The 20,418-nt window shown below is 36.1% G+C and overlaps 3 protein-coding genes across 8 annotated transcripts in view; 2 read left to right on the top strand and 1 right to left on the bottom strand.

Annotated features, from left to right (window-relative positions):
- LOC149922832 (death-associated protein kinase 1-like) overlaps positions 1–10,271 on the top strand; it is a 62,049-nt gene extending 51,778 nt beyond the window's left edge. For 3 of the 5 annotated variants that reach the window (XM_090162848.1, XM_090162849.1, XM_090162852.1), the window contains 15 exons: positions 2,426–2,539; positions 2,801–2,899; positions 4,086–4,184; positions 4,246–4,344; positions 4,467–4,565; positions 5,527–5,625; positions 5,696–5,794; positions 5,860–5,958; positions 6,242–6,418; positions 6,490–6,691; positions 6,774–7,342; positions 7,418–7,798; positions 7,860–8,022; positions 8,658–8,871; positions 8,947–10,271. In XM_090162848.1, coding sequence (XP_090018974.1) covers positions 2,426–2,539; positions 2,801–2,899; positions 4,086–4,184; positions 4,246–4,344; positions 4,467–4,565; positions 5,527–5,625; positions 5,696–5,794; positions 5,860–5,958; positions 6,242–6,418; positions 6,490–6,691; positions 6,774–7,342; positions 7,418–7,798; positions 7,860–8,022; positions 8,658–8,871; positions 8,947–9,649 — 3,216 coding nt within the window. In that variant the 3' untranslated portion in view covers positions 9,650–10,271. The remainder of the gene's footprint in view (positions 1–2,425; positions 2,540–2,800; positions 2,900–4,085; positions 4,185–4,245; positions 4,345–4,466; positions 4,566–5,526; positions 5,626–5,695; positions 5,795–5,859; positions 5,959–6,241; positions 6,419–6,489; positions 6,692–6,773; positions 7,343–7,417; positions 7,799–7,859; positions 8,023–8,657; positions 8,872–8,946) is intronic. The other 2 variants (XM_090162850.1, XM_090162851.1) reach the window with 2 other exon arrangements.
- Positions 10,259–11,197, bottom strand: mRpS7 (mitochondrial ribosomal protein S7). The gene is made up of 2 exons (XM_090162855.1): positions 11,092–11,197; positions 10,259–11,028 (listed from the first exon to the last, which is right to left on the bottom strand). The coding sequence occupies exon 2, from the start codon at positions 11,020–11,022 to the stop codon at positions 10,318–10,320; it is 705 nt and encodes a 234-aa protein (XP_090018981.1). The 5' UTR covers positions 11,023–11,028; positions 11,092–11,197; the 3' UTR covers positions 10,259–10,317.
- A 2,525-nt stretch (positions 11,198–13,722) lies between these two features.
- LOC149922830 (sphingomyelin phosphodiesterase 4) lies at positions 13,723–18,756 on the top strand. 2 transcript variants are annotated; one of them, XM_090163699.1, is made up of 14 exons: positions 13,723–13,875; positions 13,937–13,981; positions 14,219–14,338; positions 14,414–14,635; positions 14,693–14,801; positions 14,870–15,047; positions 16,334–16,610; positions 16,664–16,815; positions 16,875–16,965; positions 17,030–17,136; positions 17,194–17,530; positions 17,596–17,808; positions 18,145–18,375; positions 18,433–18,756. In XM_090163699.1, exons 2-14 carry the CDS (start codon positions 13,937–13,939, stop codon positions 18,739–18,741), a joined length of 2,391 nt encoding a protein of 796 aa, XP_090019825.1. In that variant the 5' UTR covers positions 13,723–13,875; the 3' UTR covers positions 18,742–18,756. The 2 variants fall into 2 exon arrangements, with proteins under 2 accessions (XP_090019825.1, XP_090019824.1); XM_090163698.1 differs by having other exon boundaries at positions 13,724–13,981.
- Positions 18,757–20,418: the final 1,662 nt, after the last annotated feature.

Genomic DNA, 20,418 nt, shown 5'->3' with positions numbered 1-20,418 from the left:
TAAGAAACGCGTCGGCTCACGTGTATAAGGAACATACTAATGTTAATTTTCGATAATATATTTTAAGGTAAAATATATAATGTTACTAAAACTAAGTATAAGAAGATAATATTATCATTATTATCATCCTCTTATGGTATAAATAATTAAAATTACATGTAATATTTTTATAATACCGGCCAATTTTAAAGCTTCTCATGGAGGCAGAGTTAATTCATTTCGTATAAAATTATCTTTCGGAAAAAGATGAAAACTAATTCCTTTAGAACTAAACGTATTATACTTTTGCAGTACGGTATGCAACAAGTGTTTCCTTTTAACCAGGTAACTTTTTTGGCATGTTAAGGCTTAGCTAAAAACCGATGTTACATTCGAGAAAGTTTCCAGCTTTCTAATATTTCAACAAGCACTATATAAATAATAAATTATGAGTCCTGGCTGTCAGAAATATTACTTCTTGGCAATTTCTGGGAAGATGTTTTATTTAAGCGCCTATTGCTATAAGTTTTTTCAATGAATAATTCATCTTAGTAATTATTACTGTTATATTAATATTAATTTGAATAATAATGATATTTTATAATGTTATTAATAACCAAATATTAAAAATAAAAGTAATTAACATCAGGGTTGTTGATTTTTTTTATTTTAATCGATTTTTTTTATTTTTTATTAATTTTTAGGTTTTTGTCACTTATTAAAAGCAATATATAAGTTTATTGATATAATTATTATTTTTGTATAAATAATATTCAATAGTAGACAGTTTTATCATGTCAAAAAATATTTATTCCAAGAAATAAGTATATTTGTATCACAGGAGTAACCTTGAAGTAAAACTAAACAGTGTGAGAAATAAAACACTATCACAGGCCAATCGCCAGTTTAAAAATTAAATGCCTGGGGTGTTAGTGGCCCTGGTGAAAACTTAATTAATTCAAAGTTTTTCCTTTCAAGATTTATAGTTCTTTATTTAACACTCCAAAATTTTGAAATGCCCATAATAACTAACCTATTAAGCCTATACCCTAGCACATATTGTCAAGAGTAGATAATTTGACCATAAATTATGAAAGCCTGATTTTGAAGGTTAAATGTAATGGTAAATGGCCAGTGGCCAGTTTTTTAATTAAACTACCTAGGCTCTACTGGCCACAGGTCCAGTTTAAAACAATTCCTTATTTCTCAGCCTCCGAGAGTCCATTATTTTCAAAACACCAAAAATGAGGTGGGGAAGGGATCGTGGTAGTGATAGGTAATAGTGTAATATAATGACAAAACAGGTCTAAAATATAATAATTCAATAGTAAATCTCTCATTTATGGAAAGTTAATACCTTTTAAACAATCTTTTATAGGAACAGATTTAAATCAACGATTTAAAAAAAAATCATTAGATTAAAATCGCGATTTAAATCGCTGATTTAAATCAACTTGATTTTAATCAAACAACCCTGATTAACATTCAATTAATGTTCAGGGCAGCAGTTCTTATATAAACAACCAAACCTAAACTAGTTAGCATTTAAAAAAACGAAAGTGTAATTTAAATCATTTGCATAAAATTTATTATTTTGGGTTTTATTAAATTAATTGCAATCAATAAACAATTGTGATAAATCTTTGATGAATTAGCAACAAATTCATCTTTTGATTATCAGTTACCAGTAATGGAAAAATTAGTTTTAGTAATTCAGGGTTGCCACACGTCAGGGAAAACAGGGAATGTAAGAATGGACCTAAAAAGTCAGGGAAATGTCAGGGAATTAAATTTTATCTTGGCACTTTTTTAAGGTTATTTTTTAGACCAGATCTATGACAAATTCTCTGATTATCATTTATCCTCTTTCCGAATGGTCAAGAAGCACTTATGGGCACGGTAAGCGCGCCACATTCCACACGCGTGACGCCAATTATACAGTACGCGCTATGGAAAATCCGATATTTACAACAGTCTTTAAAGACCGACTACATAGTTATTCTGTTTACTCTGTCTTTCACTGGGAGCTGGCTCGCTGCAAGACACATGTGCTATGCAAGCAGCCGACTACCAGTGAGAAACAGAGTAAACCGAATAAATATGTAGTCGGCCTTTAACGGAAATGGGGTCTTCCATAAGTACAACAAGAGATACGAAGTATATAAAATTACAATGAAAATGAAACATTATTTATAAAAAATACAATTATAAATTTCCCAATTTAAACACAGTTAATTACAAAATGATAATTAACATTTATATACCAAAAAGCGGCTATTAATTTAATTTTCAACGTGGCAATTGAAAACAAACGTTTTGTTAGATCTTTTTACTTTTTTGTGAGAGTGGAGAGTCGCTTCAAAGTTGCATTTTTTATTGTATTTTTTCACATCAATTATAACCAGTAGATATAAATTTATATTTTGTTTTATGATTGTCTTTCCAGCAAGACGAAAACTTCGTGGTCGCAGCTCTCTTTTGTGCCATTGAGGAAGGAAATCTGCCGGGCTTAGAGGAACTTTTCTCCATGTCCCGGGTCGAAGCCAATCAAACTAATCGAGTATGTTGTCTCAAATCACACACTGATTACGTAATCAGTGTACTGTGTACGGTGATTAAGGATCAATTACTGCCGTTACAAAATAATTATAGTAATTGCCGAGTGTTTTTTAGAATGATTACAGAGCGATTACGGGTTGATTACGGAGCAATTACTGTAATTATTTTCAAAAGTGTGTGGTCAGACTCTCGCCACACGCTAAACAACTAATTTGGATGTTTTAGCATTTAATTATATTTATTTTAATTCTAATTGTTAAAGCACGGCGAAACAGTAGTCCACATTTCAGCCGGCCTCGGCCAGTTGGAAATTCTCAAGTTCCTACATTCCAAAGGAGCGGATCTTCAAAGGCTAGATAGTGTAGGTTCATTTTTCTATCCACGTTTCTTAGCGAAATTTAATTCCATTTTCAGTTACTTTAGAGGCACCTAGATTCCAACACTATACGTTTACTTTTAAATTAATAGGCTGTCTCACAGAAAATATGCACGAGCAATACCAACTATCGTGTATTTCGATTATCCAAAGCTAGGAATTGGCGCGTGGTACTTTCGCTTAATGTATATAAACCGGAGGCTAGTAGGCCTAAAGTACCCCAAAACGATAAATTATCTATTCTTCTCCTATAGTTTTTACGGGTATCTCAAGCGAGTCGACAATGAAGAGAACGAATAGCAGAAACGTCCATTCAGAATTTGAGTGATCGAATTTGTTGTCACGAGTCGAATTTTTACAAAGATTCGTGTGTCCCCTTAAGAAATCTATTTTCCAGGTGATGTGGCTTATATTACGCAAATTAGAGCGCGTGTAATATATTTACACATAAAACGCGACATTTATATAAATATTGAAAAACTTAATTTTTAATATCAGTCGCTCGTAGGTTGCTATTAACACTCGTGTGCTATAAACTTTAACATCGAATAACTAACAAGGAGACTACCCGAGGTGTTTATCTCCAATTTGGTTCAAACTCGGGTGGTAAGTAGACCTTCATGTAACTTGAAAATCCCTAAAAGGGTGGACAAGAATGGGCTTTCGTTTTGCCATGAAAACCAACTTAAAAACTGAATACTCGTATTTACCCAATATATGTATATTTACTCATATTTACCAAAATTGACGTATATTGGTCCAAATGTACCAGATTTAGCCATGATCTGAATTATGTATCTAATTGATGAACCTTTTTTAATTTTTTGAAAAAATATTGTTAGGGTGGGACCCTTAAAATCTTCGATTTTCCCATGTTAATTTTCATAGAGAAAATCAGTTTTTAAGTTGTGAAAAACATTTTTGGTTGCCATGGCAAAACGAAAGCCCATTCTTGTCCACCCTTTTAGGGATTTTCAAGTTACACGAAGGTCTACTTACCACCCGAGTTTGAACCAAATCGGAGATAACCACCTCGGATAGTCTCCTTGTAAAACCACTGCTGGAATTTTAAAATTACACGTAGTTATGTTGGCCGCTAGTTGGTTCTATGGCAACTGAAAAGGTTAATTAGAAACTAAATTATCAGAGTTAAATTTTGTGAATTGTATAGCACGGGGATAGTGCCATATATTGGGCCGCCAGACAAGGCCAGGATGAAGTTATTCAGTATTTACATGACAACCAAGTTAGCGTTAACGTTAAAAATAAGGTATAGTATTAATATCCGTTTACGGGGTATTTAAAGATTAAATGTGGTCTTTTTTAATCAGGCTAGTGAAACTGCATTGCACGTGGGTGCGAGATACGGCCACGCCAGCGCTGTACAGCTATTGTGCACTTTGGGCGCGGACATCAACGCCCAGGACGAGGTATTCTAAATGGTCTTTTGTTTTGGACCAGGCTTGATTTATGTATCTCCATTTTGTCTGACGCACTTATCATCGTGTTTTTTTTTATTTCATTCACCCACGCGTGCACAAATGACCATCAGCATGGTGAAACAGCACTTCACATTGCAGTATGGCATGGTTTCCCCAAAATTGTGCATGTACTTTGTGTCGCTGGAGCCCTTACCAATGTCAAAAATAAGGTAAAGGCTTCGCGGTTTTTCACGTTCAGTTCTATAAACCGATTCCACCCTCTCATGGCGAAACCTAATTTTATTTAAGAATTCGGACACTTATGTGATCATAAGTTCTATAATTGACATAAGTATTACTCATAATAATAATCAGCTAGGCTAATACCCAAGGCACCACCTTAGGCCTTGCCTATTAATTTTTCTGACTACAGCCTTTCTTTACCTCTGAGAACTTGAGAGAACAATTTTTAATTTCCTTAAACCGGAATAATAATAATTATTCAAATAAAAATTCGTTTATCTTTCAAATTTGACGAATGTCACACCTATTATAATATCAATTTTATGATAATAAGATATTTATGAAGTTCGTTATGAACTTATTCAAAGTAGGCGTTTAAATAATGAAATATGTGTGCTCACCTTTATTATTCTTAAATTATGGCAATTAAACTTCTTTAAAGAAGCTAACAACTTGTAAATTACACCCCAAATTTATTATAATGCACCTGTTTGCAACGCTATATTTTTGTGGGTTCTAACTCTTGAAACCTGGCCGTTGGCTAGACAACATAGTGTCCAGATGCGAGAGAATCTGGTGTCCAGAATTGGCGAATTAAAATGTAAGAAATAAATTGAAGAAATTTCCCATTCTCGGGCCTTTATTATAACGTAGGCAACGGATCAATGTTGTCAAGGTCAGTTTCGAAGCGAATCATCAAGCTGTCTAATGGAAAACGCCATTAGTTTGAAGTTAGAAAACGTTTTGAATTCCGTTAAGCCTTCGAATGAAATAGTAATCAATCAAGACGGAGGAGATTAGATTCCCAGAATTATTATTTTTTCGCGTCACTGTGAAAAAAGGACGTAGTAAAATATTTACACTATTTTCATACTTACGTTTATTATGTTACTTATGATATGACTAATGAAAAATGTACGTGTGAATGAAGTAAAATTTTACACTCAGGAAGAAGATACGCCTCTTCATTGCGCCGCGGCTAGAGGACACAGCGAAAGTGTTCGCTGTCTTCTAGACTCTGGAGCCGATCCCGACATATTAGACAAGGTCGGGCTCGAACCATTTACCAATAATTGGAAAAAATTTTCAACTGAACCTTTTCCCATTTTGAAATTAGCACGGATGTACCGCGCTACATTTATCACTGAGACGACATCATGTTGCAGTTGCTATGCTCCTACTACATTGCAATTGTCAAGTTGACATTGTAGACAATGTAATTATTATTTATAGATGAAAGTCATTCGTTGGTTTTTGTTAACTTTCGCTTCCTTTATAAAGCATGGCGAAGCACCCATTCACGTAGCATCGCGTGAAGGACTTTTACCACTGACTCAGACATTGTGCGCTTTTGGTTGTAAAGTTGACGTCCCCAATAAAGTAAGCTTATAGGCTTCGTGCGTAACTATGCTCATAGGTGTCGCCGCCTGCTGGCAAAGTTTTTCAATTAAATGTAGGAAAACTATCAACTCAATCCAAATTGTCTTGGTACAACGGCTGAAAACCTTAGCCTGAAATACATAAAACCTAAGTTTTTCTAGTATTTAGTCCAGAATTTAGTTAACAATAAAGCAGATGACGTTATTTTGTCTACGAACGAAGCCTATTGTATTGGTTTAAAAGTTAATTTGAAATGGTTAACTCAACGTTACGCGCTTTATAGGTTGGTTTCTATCCCTTGCATTTGGCTGCAAAAAACGGCCATACCGAAGTCGCCAGGTGTCTTTGTTTAGCTGGGTGTAACGTTGATCAGAAGAACCGAGACGGGATTACGGCTGAAGTCACCGCTTTATCTCAAGGATATAGTAACATTGGCGGTTTTCTCAGCAGGGTTAAGAATGTACGTTTCTCAATAGACTTTCGTTCATGTAGAATGTTATTCTTAGAAACTTATCTTTTCCGTAAAAGCAGGGAAGGGACGATTATATCACTCAGTTAATTCCCACAACGCAAGCCATATCTAGAATAAAATTTAAAATATTTGGCCACAGTGGCGTCGGGAAAACGACACTCTTAGACTCTCTAAAAACGGGCTACTTCAGTAGTTGGTTCAGGAGATCCAAGACGTCCACTTCCCCCACAACTTCCATCAACAGCAACTCTGAAAAACCAAGTGAGACTAGTAATTTAGAAGCGGCGCCTACAGTCTTATTTGTTAATGTGCGGAAAGTAAAGCATAATTACAATTTTTCAAGTTTTGGCATTTTTAGATGTAGATCCGACGTTGAACGATTCCGGACTCAGCTTCGACACCATCAACGACAACTATACCAAAGGAATTGACATTCAACAAGTCACGATATCGGGAGTCAGTGATTTGAGTATTTGGGAGTTTTCCGGACACGAACCCTACCACGTCATATACGACCACTTCATCGGGAACACCAACTGCCTCCACGCCATCGTTTTTCGTCTTAGCGACCCGCTGGACGTCCAACTGCAGCAAGTCTTCTTCTGGCTATCTTTCTTGCAAGCGAGGATTCCTCCATTGGAGCCATTGGGAAACCGCGGTAAAAGCAATAAGCCGGCCAAAGTCGCCTTGATAGCGACGCACGCTGATTTGGCATCTAACTCCACCAACTCGGCCTCTGGTGATTACGCCAACGAAGTCGCCACCCTGGTTCTGGAAAGCGTCAGGGAAAGGTTTCAGCACATTTTCGATCTCCATGATTCCGTTTTCATCATGGACGCGCACGTTGTGGGTTCTCCAGCAATGAAGGCTTTGAAGCAGTATCTCTCTACTTGCCGCCTCAAAGTTGTTCAGGTAAGGTCGTAGTTACTCCGCGTTCTGGAACGTTGTGGTATCTCATATTCTTGTTATTCGCTTCCTTTCGCCAAGGGTCTTCCAAAGAGCACCCATTTTCTCGAAGTCGTCATTGGACATTTGATAAATTGGCGCAAAACGTCTTCCACATTCCCCGTTCTTCCCTGGCAACAGTTTATAGAACAAGTTCAAACTCAAGTTAACCCGCTCGCCGGCGAAGACCATATGAAGGAACTTATTCAACAGCTGCAACTGATGGGGGAAGTATTATATCTAAAATGCGGGAATCAAGAAAACCAAGACGTAGTCGTTACTAATCCACGTTGGTTGATTCTGGACGTCGTTGGGTACTTGCTTTCCAGGGAACATCTTAAACAAGCCAGGGTTACGGGACGCTATACCATTGACGATATGCAACTTTTATTTCCCGACACCGATGCCTTGGATCTCTTACAAGTAGGATTTCAAAATGGCAATTTCAACTTCGAAAATCTTATTGACATGATTACCCTATTAGGTGTTGGAATCTCTGCATATTTGTACGCAATGTGATAATGATGGTGAAATAGAGTACGAATTTCCTTGCTTCAACCAAAAGGAATCTCACGAAGAAGTTTGGGAGAAAAACTTGCCATACGCTAATGCTGTTTATGGTGGAATTAGAATTAGATGTTTGCCAGGTAATTATCAAAATTTCGACTTTTTCTTTGATAGATCTTTATGATAAGTGAATTGTACACAACTGGAGAACTCAAGGATATTACTTTTTTCCTTATGAAAAACTAGATAAATCAAAGCTAAAAGGGACGCAGAATCGTTTGAAATTAAGTAATTTCCTTTGCTAGTCTCCAAAATTTGATTGGCCGGATTTGTTATCACGAGGAATGGCCACTTGAAATTCGGGTTGAATGTTTCAAATGATTCGGCGGCCCCTTTTAGTCAAGATCCTTAATTTTAGGCAACAAAGTCATAGAAAAGCTTGATTCCTACTGTCTTCTAACGCTTGAAATTTTAAAACGGAGAGGTTTTCTCAAGTTCACGCATTGAGTTGTTTAGCAGATTCACCTTTGAATCAAATTCTACTAAATTTTCCATATTAAGACAGTAAAAATAAAGGCTCCATTTTATTTTTCACCCTTAAATACGTCAATCGATACTGCCTCTTGCAACAAAAATGTGAAATTCATTGATGCGCCATAGAACATCCCACTTTATACTCCCTAGTATATTTGTATGGGAAATATTTCATGCTGATAGCTTCATTTCATTTACCTCTGCCTTAATTATATACCCGTTTTTTCCGTGATTCTATCAGGCGTCCATCATATGCTTGGATGTCAGTTTCCGCGAATTCAAGTTCAGTTGCGCAGGCTAGCAGGTGATCATCCTTATCCCGAAAGTGACCTTTATCAATGGTTCCAAGGGAGCAAGTTTTGCAGAGGAATCGTTGAGGGTTTAGTAACTTTGGTGGACAACGGCGAAGGTATCGAAGTTAAAGTCAGAGGCCCATCTGACGTTCAAGGAGACAGGTATATTTTGTTGTATAACCGTTTCGCATTAGCATGTTAATTGACTCTTAATAAAAGTCAACTGTATCTTTCTAGCTTTTACTTGTTAGAAGATCTCCTTTGCGTAATAGACCAAGTTTTGACTGAAACTTGTCCTGGTCTCTTAGTTGAAAAACATTTATTGAGCTCTTCGCAATTGCGTCAACACTTGGACAACGTTGTCAGCTATTCCCCAGAAAGAGTTCTGAGAGCTTTATTGGGAGAAGGGCCGACAGCCGCAGTGCAAAATAACAACAGCAGTCGTGAAGAAAAGATCTTGGACTTAGTCTGTTGCGGGACGCCAGATAAATTGTACATTCCGCGATCACCCAATGGAAACACGCGGTCAATTGGGCCCAATGGATTAACCCTTGCTCCTGATCTTCACGTTTCCCACTTATCCTTGCTTACTCGTCAACATTTATGCGCGCTTCTCGACCCACCTGAAGCCATGGGTCGTGATTGGTGCCTGCTTTCAGTTCTCCTAAATATGACTGAGAAATTGCCAAGAATAGACCCAGGAGATAATCCAACTTTTAGCCCAATGGCTCGCGTTTTGGAAGAATGGTCCAAAGCCCCAGAGAGCACAGTTGGTTGTTTACTTAGAAAGTTAGAAGAATTAGGCAGGCACGACGCTGTAGAGGTCATTTTTAGGACTGCTCCGTTGCTGAAGGTCTTCCCTTTAGAGGATGAAGCTGTCAGTGAAGATACTGGCGTTGCCATAGATTCACACACGTCGAGTTCTAGTTTATCTCGATAGAATCTAAAACAATGCTACAGTACCATTTCACTCGAATGATAACTTATGGATAACATATTTTAAATGACCAGAAATATTATATTTTTTTGTATCGCCACATGACGACGTGTTTATCAAAACGAATTAGAAGCAAATCTCTGAATTTGTACTTATAATTTTTATATTTATTCATAAATGCCATTTGATTTTTTTTTTCTATGGAAGATTTTGGATCTTTTTGAGGCTGGAAGGTTTTCAGAAAGAAGTAGCTCCACCTAAATAAGTGCATTTCATGAAATAAAAGCCATTTTCACATGCCTCCTATAGCTGGTGGCACTGATGTGGAACTGTGCACGACTAACTTTAATAGGTATTAGAATAAAATGTTTGAAGATGGAAAACTAAAACCTCATGTAAAATATTGTAAATACCATAGAATGTTATTAATTGAATCTGTATTGGGATTTTATTTGTTAGTGCCATGTTGGTTTTATCTTAAGCAAGTATGAGCTCTTCTTCAGTCATGAGCTTTTTGTCTTTAGAGTGAAAAATATAAGCCTATATTTTTATTGGTCAAGGCATTGTGTAACATTGGATTAGGGCCAAGTTATTGTTTCCAAAATAAATGATCCAGGTTTGAGAACTGATCTTTAACATTTATTAAACACACATAAACCATAGTAAATGAACTATTGCCATCTAAAGTGAGCATAAGCTTTATTTGCTTCACATTGAATATGCAAGTCCTGTTTCTTCTTAACAACGCGACCCTGGTTATTTGCTGCATCCAATAGTTCTTTGGCAAGCTGTTCTGGAAACAATACTTTCATGTTTCTGTCTCTAGCTGCAAGGATGAGCCACTTTTTACTTAAGAAATTACTTCGTTTTATAGTTACTGGAACTGGAACTTGGTACGTAATACCGCCTCTCTTGATTGGTAGTAATTCGGTGACTGGTTTGCAATTTTCAACAGCCTCAAGAAATATTTTGTAAGGGTTACATTCTATTTTGTCTCTTTTACTCTCATCGGCCGCGTGGTACTTTGCAAGCTGGGTACTCTTAATGATTGCTAACGTTTTATTCATAAGCTCTCTCGCTACAGCTTTCTTGCCTCCTTGAACAACCATGTTAGTAAATTTCCTCAACGTTTCATCATGAAATATTGAACTTGTCAAATCATTCTGAGCAGCTTTGACTGGAGAGTAGATTAATTCTTTCATTTTACCTTCTTCTTCCAAAATTTGAAGCTGTTTTATATTAGCTATTGGTTCTATGAAATTGCTTTTGTACATTGAATTTCTTGTACATGTTATTTTCACATTTTTGCTAATCAGAAACTTACTTATTCTAAAATTACGTGAGAATATGGAACATCTACTAACAAGATCGGCCATATTTTGCTAGAATCTCAAATTACCTTGTTAATGATTACTCATTTCCATGGATTAGTATTTAATAATTACCTATTTCAATAATTTCATTGGTATTCGGTAATCAGCGCTATGGCTTCCCAGCCCTAATCCAGGACAAACCTAATTTGTCAACGATATTTGAAATGTGAAATGGTGCTGGCACTAAAAGGATAAGAGCACCAGTAGTCTTTCTTCCTGGGCTAAAATATTTCTTTAAATAATATCTTTTTAAATATTATCTTTTTAAATAATTCCGAAAAATAATTTTGATATTTTTGTAATCTTTGACCACTGATTAACCAAAAAAAAAAAAAAAGTGGCTGTCGTTAAAAATTCCCAGTTTTATTATTTATTTATATATCATGTGGATACTGCTGCTTAGGTCAGCCTTGGAAATAAGGTTTTTTTTTAAACTGGTCCTTATGACCAGTGACCCCCTAGCATATGAATTATTAAACTGGTCCTTATGACCAGTGACCCCCTAGCTTATGAATTATTAAACTGGTCTTATATAAAATGTGCCAATGTCATTTATATGCCTTAAAAAACATATACTACATGTTTAGAAGTTAGATTATGTTGGTAACATTAACTTTGCACGAATTCGAAATAGTTAACTTTATTTTACGAGTACCACCAGAATAATACAATTTAGTACTATCTCACTTAAGACTACTACCAGAGCCTAGAAGACCCTCGTAATTTACCGTATTACCTCTCTTTCTCTAGGCCCCGTAACTCCAGAGTCCCCGGTCCGTTACCGCGTAGCCAGGTAGCCTACCGTACTCGGGGGAAACGGCCAGGTTTCAAGAGTTAGAACCCACAAAAATATAGCGTTGCAAACAGGTGCATTATAATAAATTTGGGGTGTAATTTACAAGTTGTTAGCTTCTTTAAAGAAGTTTAATTGCCATAATTTAAGAATAATAAAGGTGAGCACACATATTTCATTATTTAAACGCCTACTTTGAATAAGTTCATAACGAACTTCATAAACCTCTTATTATCATAAAATTGATATTATAATAGGTGTGACATTCGTCAAATTTGAAAGATAAACGGTAGTAAGAGGAGTCGGGAAATCCAAATTGATATAAACCTTTAATTAATCTAATATTATTTGGAATTATTAAACTGGTCACCTTCTGTTTTTTTTTAATATTATTTCGAATTAATAAACTGGACACGGTGACCAGTGACCCCCCAAATTTTGAATAAATAAACTGGTCTGAACAATTAATTAACTGGTCTTTGACCACCTGACCACCGTTATTTCCAAGGCTGGCTTAGGTACAGACCATTGAATTGGGAATAATACTGCTAGGATTACAGTTACGATTTCAATTGTCATGGTTACGCGGGACCTGTTCTGATAAGACTGTATGAAATTCATCTTTATAATTAGGCGGTAGCGCTATCTATATTTTGTAAAGATATATGGCAAAAAATAAATAATTATTAGCTAACTCATGTAATCATACATTTCAATTTCGCATCAGATTCACGAAAAAATTCAATTGTAATATAATTGCCACCACTAGAGACAGATGCCACCACGGTAGAACGATAAAGTTGATAAAGTCTCCTTATTGAACGAAATTAATCCCGCGCCAGCCAGATTTAGTTGTACCTTGGAGGAGAGAAGTACAAGGTTGTACCTCTATTTATTCCCAACTCAATGGTACAGACCAGCCTTGGAAATAACGGTGGTCAGGTGGTCAAAGACCAGTTAATTAATTGCTCAGACCAGTTTATTTATTCAAAATTTGTGGGGTCACTGGTCACCATGTCCAGTTTATTAATTCTAAATAATAACAAAAAACAGAAGGTGACCAGTTTAATAATTCCAAATAATAGGAGATGACCTACTGTATTAATTCAAGGTTTATATAAATTTTGATTTCCCTATTCACTGGATTTCTATGTACAGCGACTCCGCTTACTACCGCCGCGGCCGCACGTCGATGTTTTATGTAGAGTCCCTTCGCTCGCATCCCTCGAACGAGACGAACTGTCTAACCCCCCTTTGGCCTCAAAAACCCTGAATCCTCTAGTCTCGCTTTCCCCCGAGTACGGTAGCCTACCTGGCTACGCGGTAACGGACCGGGGACTCTGGAGTTACGGGGCTATGGTAGTAGTCTTAGTCTTAGGTGAGATAGTACTATATTGTACTATTCTTGTGGTACTCATAAAATAAAGTTAACCATTTTGAATCCATGTTAAGTTAATGTTACCAACATAATCTAACTTCTAAACATGTAGTATAGGTTTTTTTAGGCTTATAAACGACATTAGAACATTTTATATAAGACCAGTTTAATAATTCATAAGCTATGGGGTCACTGGTCATAAGGACCAGTTTAATCATTCATATGCTAGGGGATCACTGGTCATGAGGACCAGTTTAAAAAAAACCTTATTTCCAAGGCTGGTACAGACCTGTTTCTCACATATATGATTCAAATAAATTGTCTGCTGTAGTTTTAGACTTTTAGTTCCGGTCATTGAGTTGGGAATATTAATCTAGAGGTCCAATCGAAACGCGTTTTCCGGCAAAAAGATTTTGTTTTTCAAAAATAATGGATGGCGCCACGGGTCATATGATAACGTTTTCTCGTCATTTTAGAGGAGACGACACATTCGTAATTTTCAAAAACTTGTTTCGCGGGGAGCAGATTTGATTGGATCTCTAGATTAATATTCCCAACTCAATGGTTCCGGTGCGGTGAGTGTGAAACAGTCACTGAAACCGTTGTCTACATTATTGCACGGTGAAACCTTGGTGAAACCATGGTGTTTGGACTTAGTTTGAAAAATCCGTTGAGTTAGACGAAGGTTAGACATCCAAAAGTAAAGTTTTCGAACTAAGTTTTTTATAGTTTTTAAATTATCAAAGATGCAATTTAGCCCGTACAATCAAAAAGGATTTGTTTCATCAAGAGTAAGTTTTCTCGAGCCTTTTTGTCATTTTCGTTTTCGAAATTATGTCAAACATCCCATGCGAATAATTTTGTAACAAACCCATCCATTTTAGATAAATCATGTTAATTAGTCCATGGATAAATCGTGGTTTAATCCATAGACAAATATTGTTTAATCGGTACAATATTTGGATAAAATGTACCTCTTTGAAAATAATAATCAATATATTACTCAAAATAAATGCGCATTATTACAGGAAACCACATACAATCAACAAGCTAAGTCAACCCAAGATCGTATTTCAGTCATTTTAAGTAGGGGTCTCAATGAAAGATGTATTCAGTTGACAGGTTATCTCAGAGAAACTAGCTACAAGGTACATTTGAACTAAGATTCGTACTTAATATTTCAATTTACTTAATGCAATAATGAACTCTCATTGTTTTTAAAGGAGTTACACAATTTGTTTTCTTACATTGTTGAAGATATATTTGGTTTTGGTCCAAAACACATGCCAGGATGGGGTTTAGTAGAAGTAACCCGAACAAGAAACCATAACACTTTTAAAGAACTTTTTGAGTTCCTATCACCAACCGGACCCCTTATTTCAACTGCGTATAAATTATTAGCGGATGGAAGGGTACAATATGAATTTCCTGTATCATGTCTTCCTGTAAGTTTCCAGAAATACCAAAGAGAGAGCTAGTTCAATCTCCATTATAAATTTTAGATTAATACGCAACGATTATTAGAAGAAGGAAATGTACCTCCATTATACAATCAAAAAATTCCTTACACTGGTGCTGGAAGAATGAGCCTGCCTTCTCATATTCTACTAAGTATCCTTAGATAGTATCTGCTTTTTATGTAGAAACGTAGCAAATATTTAACTTAACCACATTTTTAGATCCATTTGAGTATTATTTTTTTCACTTTGCTTATTTCATCGTAAACCCGGCTTACTCTAAAGGGGCTAGTTTCTGGAGTAGTATGGCTGATTCTTTGTATCCTTGTCTGTTAGAGGAATACTTCAAATACTTTTTGTCATTAGACAACACTACATCTATACCACCAATCCCTTTTTCGTAAGCGTATGATCTTGTTACAAGTGTCCTCAAAGTTTTGGTTGCACAAAATTCCAGTTATAGGTTTAATTATAAGTTTTGAAATTCTTCTTTCAAAATTTTGTCTTTCTTATTTAATAATCCCACTGATAAATGTATTTTTTAAGTTCAGACTTTTTTTTTTGCACCTCAAAATCCCAAATACAAATTTTTTCCCCTTGAGTGATATTTGAATAATGCCACTTATCTGCTGTAATTAATAAGTTTTGCTTCTGAAATATAAGGTTTATTTATCAAAATTCAATTTTAGGAGAAAACTAGCTTTTAAAAGGAGTTCACCTTTACCCCTGTTGTCTGGATAGTCAGGCCGCTCTTAATGATTTTAACCAGTATAGTAATAATAATCAGCTGGGCTATTACCCAAGGCACCACCTTAGGCCTAAGTCATCGAGCAACTTTTGAAGCCTTTAATTCAGGTGGCCGGCTACAATGCATGGGAGGGTGGTGGCAAGCCCTGCAAGCCACTTATAAACTGGTTCATAGCTGTTAATATCTCCTTTTTTATCTTGGGACACACAATAAAGTTCAACTTTATTAGATACCTGGTCATAAAGGGTATCACAGGAACAAAAAAGCTGACGCCCTGCCCAGCGAGGGTGCAATAGCTGGGTTTAGTGGGCCAGAATCTGCTCTACCCATCTCCCGTGGCCTGGTCACAGGTTGGGGGTTGCACAAATGACCTAGGGTCGAAGTGCGCTGCTTGCCACCCCTTTCAATAATAATAATAATAATACCCCTGATATCAGAGTTAGCAAAATATCTTAGAAGTCTTGGAAAATTCTTAAAAACTTGTGATTTCCAACATTTTCCCATAGCACATGTGTCTTGCAACGAGCCACCTTCCAGTGAAAGACAGAGTAAACTGAATAACTATGTAGTCGGCCTTTAAGGCAAAAATAAGTCCTAACCTTTTCAACAAATTTATGACATTTTCTACCCTTTTTATAGATATATTTTTTTTCAAATGATCTAAAAATGAAATAACTTTTAAATTTTGTGCAACTAACACTTCAAAGGTATCCATCAGCTAAATAAGTGATAAATATCTGTGGCCTTCTGGAACTTGTCCTAGGTGAGAGATTGGAGGAATACACAACCAAACTGCCTGGCACTGGCAGGATTCTCATTTAGTGGGAAATATGAAATATTAATATTGAGACGGGCTTTATGGGAGTGTTTCTCGCCTACATGGCTGGTGGAATACTTTATTTTTGGTGGTGTTGAATTTAATTTTTGATTTTAAATAGCAATCAAATGGTGTATCAGGCATCACAAATGGAGCTATCTGCTAATCCTGCTTTTGAGCAATTTAACGGATCATTTTCACCTTCAATTTATTCAAGTGAAAATAGATCTTATGGGGGTTTGCCCTTGAGGAATTATCCTCACGACAGTTTTAACAGCTCTAACATTTTTCAAGACGAAATTTGGAGATCCCAAACTTTAATACTAATTTTTGTGGAATTCTGGCTCAATTTGGCCAGCGATGATTCCACCAATTTAATATTTAATCCTATTATCCAAGTAAGTTACATGCTTATGTTAGTGTTAAAAAACTAAAAAAATTTATTATTTAGGAATTATTTGTGCCAAGCTCTTCTCAAATGCATTTAGTTCGCCTGTTTGTTAAATATCTTCATAGATTCTCTTGCAGCGCTATAAAATTAGATGAAAAAATTATATCGAATCTTTCTTTTGAGACTAATAACCCATGGAATGAGTTTAAAAAGTAGGAAATTTCTAGTATTTTCATTTAAAATTTCTTAATGCAATTTTTAAAATTTACAGAAATGTCTTTCCTCAATTTGTTCAAAAAAAGCTATACACATTCCTAAAATTATCATTTGCCAGATGGCCTTTGGATTCAACATTTCGATTGGTAATTTATATTCAATCGTAACTTAAAGTTAAATATTAATCATGAAAATTTCTTTTTATTGAAGCCATTGGAGACTTGGCTTAGTTGCATTCAGCCCTGGCGTTACGAAATAACAATTGGTGAACAGAAAATTGCTGCTAAATCCGAAGCTGAACCGATTGATTCTAAATGGTACCGATGCTATAATTTTTCTGTAAAAACTTATTTAACATTTAATTATGATTTCAGGGAACAATATATTGCAGAAAATTTACTTTTCTATACAGTCCTGTTCCAAAAAGTTCTTCAGACTTTTTTTCGACTGGAATTAACATCGTGCCGTCAGTCATACTTACTTTTTAGAGTCTCCAAAGTCTTTTCTTTGCCAAATTTAAGACCAATGATTTTGGAAGTGGAAAACAAACTAAAAGAACCGGATCTGTCTCAATTAAATAGTTCACTTCTCTTCCAAAGTTCAATTTCAAATTCAACTAGCATTCATAGTCACGTTATCCAAAAAATATATGAATTGGAAGGTGTTGGTTATAATTACGAACCTATGTTTGGGGCTAAAGTCCGAGCTTCGGTATAAATACTGTAGATTTTTCAGAGTTTTTCCTGTTTAAACATCTTTTTTTAACATCATTTTAGGTTTTGAAGTTATTAAATCTGATTAACGAAGCCAAACAAACAATTTCCGTCAAAGCAGCTGAGCTAAGTCAAATTAGAAAAAGCTGGTGGACAACATTTGTTGACCTTTTCTCGTCAAATGAATACAGTTCGCGCGAATTTAGTCTTAGGGACTTGAAAATATCTGAACTTCATTTATATAGTTCCTCTGATCTGCTCTGCACAATGTTTAAGGTATTTTTAATTATTGTTTCTGTTACTTTTGCCTTAAGTATGACACAATAATATTGGTTTATGAGAGTTAGTTAATTTGATAATGATAAATATAATCAGAAATGTGTTTTATTCTCAAATTGGAAAATATCCATGAAGCCAGTGCAGTAAATTTTGTCCCGATTTAATAATTTATAATTATTTTGCCAAGGCTAGTCTTATTTACATTGGAATTAATGAAACAAACTATCAGTTAAAAAATTGTTAGGAGAATATGTCATTCTTATTGATAGTATGTTACTTATGCATCCACTGAATTGTTATTCCCATTTTAAGTTATTATTAATTTTTTGTCAGTTGTCTATGCCTTCTCCCGAAGAAAATGTAAAGTCAAACAACCCAAATTCTTTTCTGGATTATAATCCAAATAGGACTATTTCTCAACACGTATCAAAAATTCCGAAAGATAAAATATCCTATCATCATGTTAAATATCAAGGAAACCCTGATCTGCAACCAATTAGGACATTTGAGGTGGCCTTTCTTGTTAGGCTATTCTATCACCTTTCAACACTTATTAATGAAAAGGTGTGTAATTGACATTTTATTTGGTTTTAATAATTTTGTTAATTTGGTTTGTTTCAGTATAAGGATGACATTGCCATGTTATACGGTCGTCCAGATTATTTTGGCCGTTTTGTTAGAAAATTTCTGGCACCACCTGTTGTGTGTAAAAAAGGAGATAATGATGACTCGTTATGTGCTTTGCCACCAAGAGTTAGTTTGAGAATTTTAGCCCACAAGCAATTGCTAGCTTATTTGATTGTTTTTTACGCAATAGCCTTGTTCTTTGAATTTGGAACTTTACAGTTTGCGGCTTACCTATTAATAGCATTACTTATTTTTGCATTATTTTGTACTTTATTTTGTAAGGACAATGAGAATTTGACCTAAACGGTTAATGTAATTTCTTATGAAGTGAAATTATACTATTTTAAATTAATCTGAATTTATTTTAACCGGAGGCACATGAACTGGCAACCATGTCACAATTACATTGCTGCCATTTTTCTATCATTGAATTGGGAATTAATTTTTGGGCTACGTTCAGCAAAGCGAACCAAAGCTACCAAAAAGTACAATACGCCGTTGAACGACTTTTTTCATTTCAAGTGTTCCCCGTCACGTTTTATGTCTTCATAGCGTGGCATTGATCGGATTCGACCAATAGTAAGTCGAGAAAAAGTTTACCAAAATCACAAAGGGTGTATGAGGGAAAATTGCAAGACAGCGCTAATAACTCCAAAACAAGTCGTGCTACAATATCGAAATTTGCTAGACAATCGCATTTAATATTTTAATATTTGGAAAATTGTATGACCTTGAACCATGTCTTTAAGGTCATACTAAAATTATCTCGATAACCATTAGGTTTAGAGCAAAAATTCAAAAGAGGAGGATGAGAGCTATGAGGATTGTGTCAGGTAGAGAATTAATGAGGACATTAAAGAGCAGGGGACCCAGGACTGAACCTTGAGAAATCCCTTTACCCACGTCACTCCAGTCAGACGACACCCCATTTAGGACGACCCGTTGCTTCCGACCGCTTAAGTTGTTCACTATCCAGGCGAGGGCATCATCATGTAGGGTTTCAAGGAGGGCAGCGTGGGGAATCGAGTCAAAGGCTTTTGAAAAGTAGGTAACGTCTACGCTAAAGCCTTCGTCCAACCACCCAGACCATAAGTTAGTAGCCTCCAGAAGATTGGTGAGACATGACCGCTTAGTCAGAAAACTGTGCTGGTACCGAGAAGACAAGTGATTAACAACTTGATCATACACGAGGCATTCACTTAATTTGGGGATTTGATTCAGGCTACTGATTGGGCGGTATTTAGTCAATTCCGGAGTCATACTTGCGAATCGGCGTGATATTCGCTTATTTCCAAGAGGCAGGTAGTTCGCATTGGGATATGATCAGGTGTAGGGGAAGGGCAAGAACATTCATAAGTGATTTTAGTAAGAATGGGTGAATGACATGTGGATCCGGCGATTTAGTCGCTTTTAACGTAAAGAGTAGACGCGTTAAGTCCAAAGGTTAGGTCCTGCTTGTGTAATGGGTCTGAGTGGAAGGTCAGTGATAGCCTTAGAGTAAAGTACCAGAGCCCTTGGTGCTGACTGTACTAGCTAAAAACATTCAGAATGGACGCAGCCTCCTCAGTGGTGGCAGTGAAAGTGCCATCCGGTTTCTTGAGCTCTGTGATACCGACTCTGTTAGAACGGAGCCCATTGATGTGTGACCAAAAGGCCTTTGGGTTACTTTGGATACTGTGTTAGCTAAGTTGTGTTCGAATTTACACCAAACGTTCCGGCAGTGAGAAGTGTGGGCATTGCAAGCCTGGCGATACCTTTCGTATACCGAGGACAGAGCTGGTTTGGGGGACAGACCGCTTTTTAGCTAAAAGTAGCTTAGACCACGCAGAATTTTTGAAAGGTCGACTACGAAAAGTTTCGTAAGTTGGGTTTATGGGGAGTCTGTGACTGTCTTAATGGGACAACGAGGTCAATACCGTTTTGTAGAATCTGTAGCATTACAGACCACGCCTCAGAGATGCTAGGAGCAGTAAGGGCCAG

The sequence above is a fragment of the Leiobunum rupestre genome, chromosome 11 (genome assembly GCF_980474605.1).
Source record: "Leiobunum rupestre chromosome 11, qqLeiRupe1.1.hap1, whole genome shotgun sequence".
Taxonomy (NCBI): Eukaryota; Metazoa; Arthropoda; class Arachnida; order Opiliones; family Sclerosomatidae; genus Leiobunum; species Leiobunum rupestre.
The sequence above is the reverse complement of the archived record's forward strand: the minus strand, read 5'-3'. Positions and strand labels throughout refer to the sequence as shown.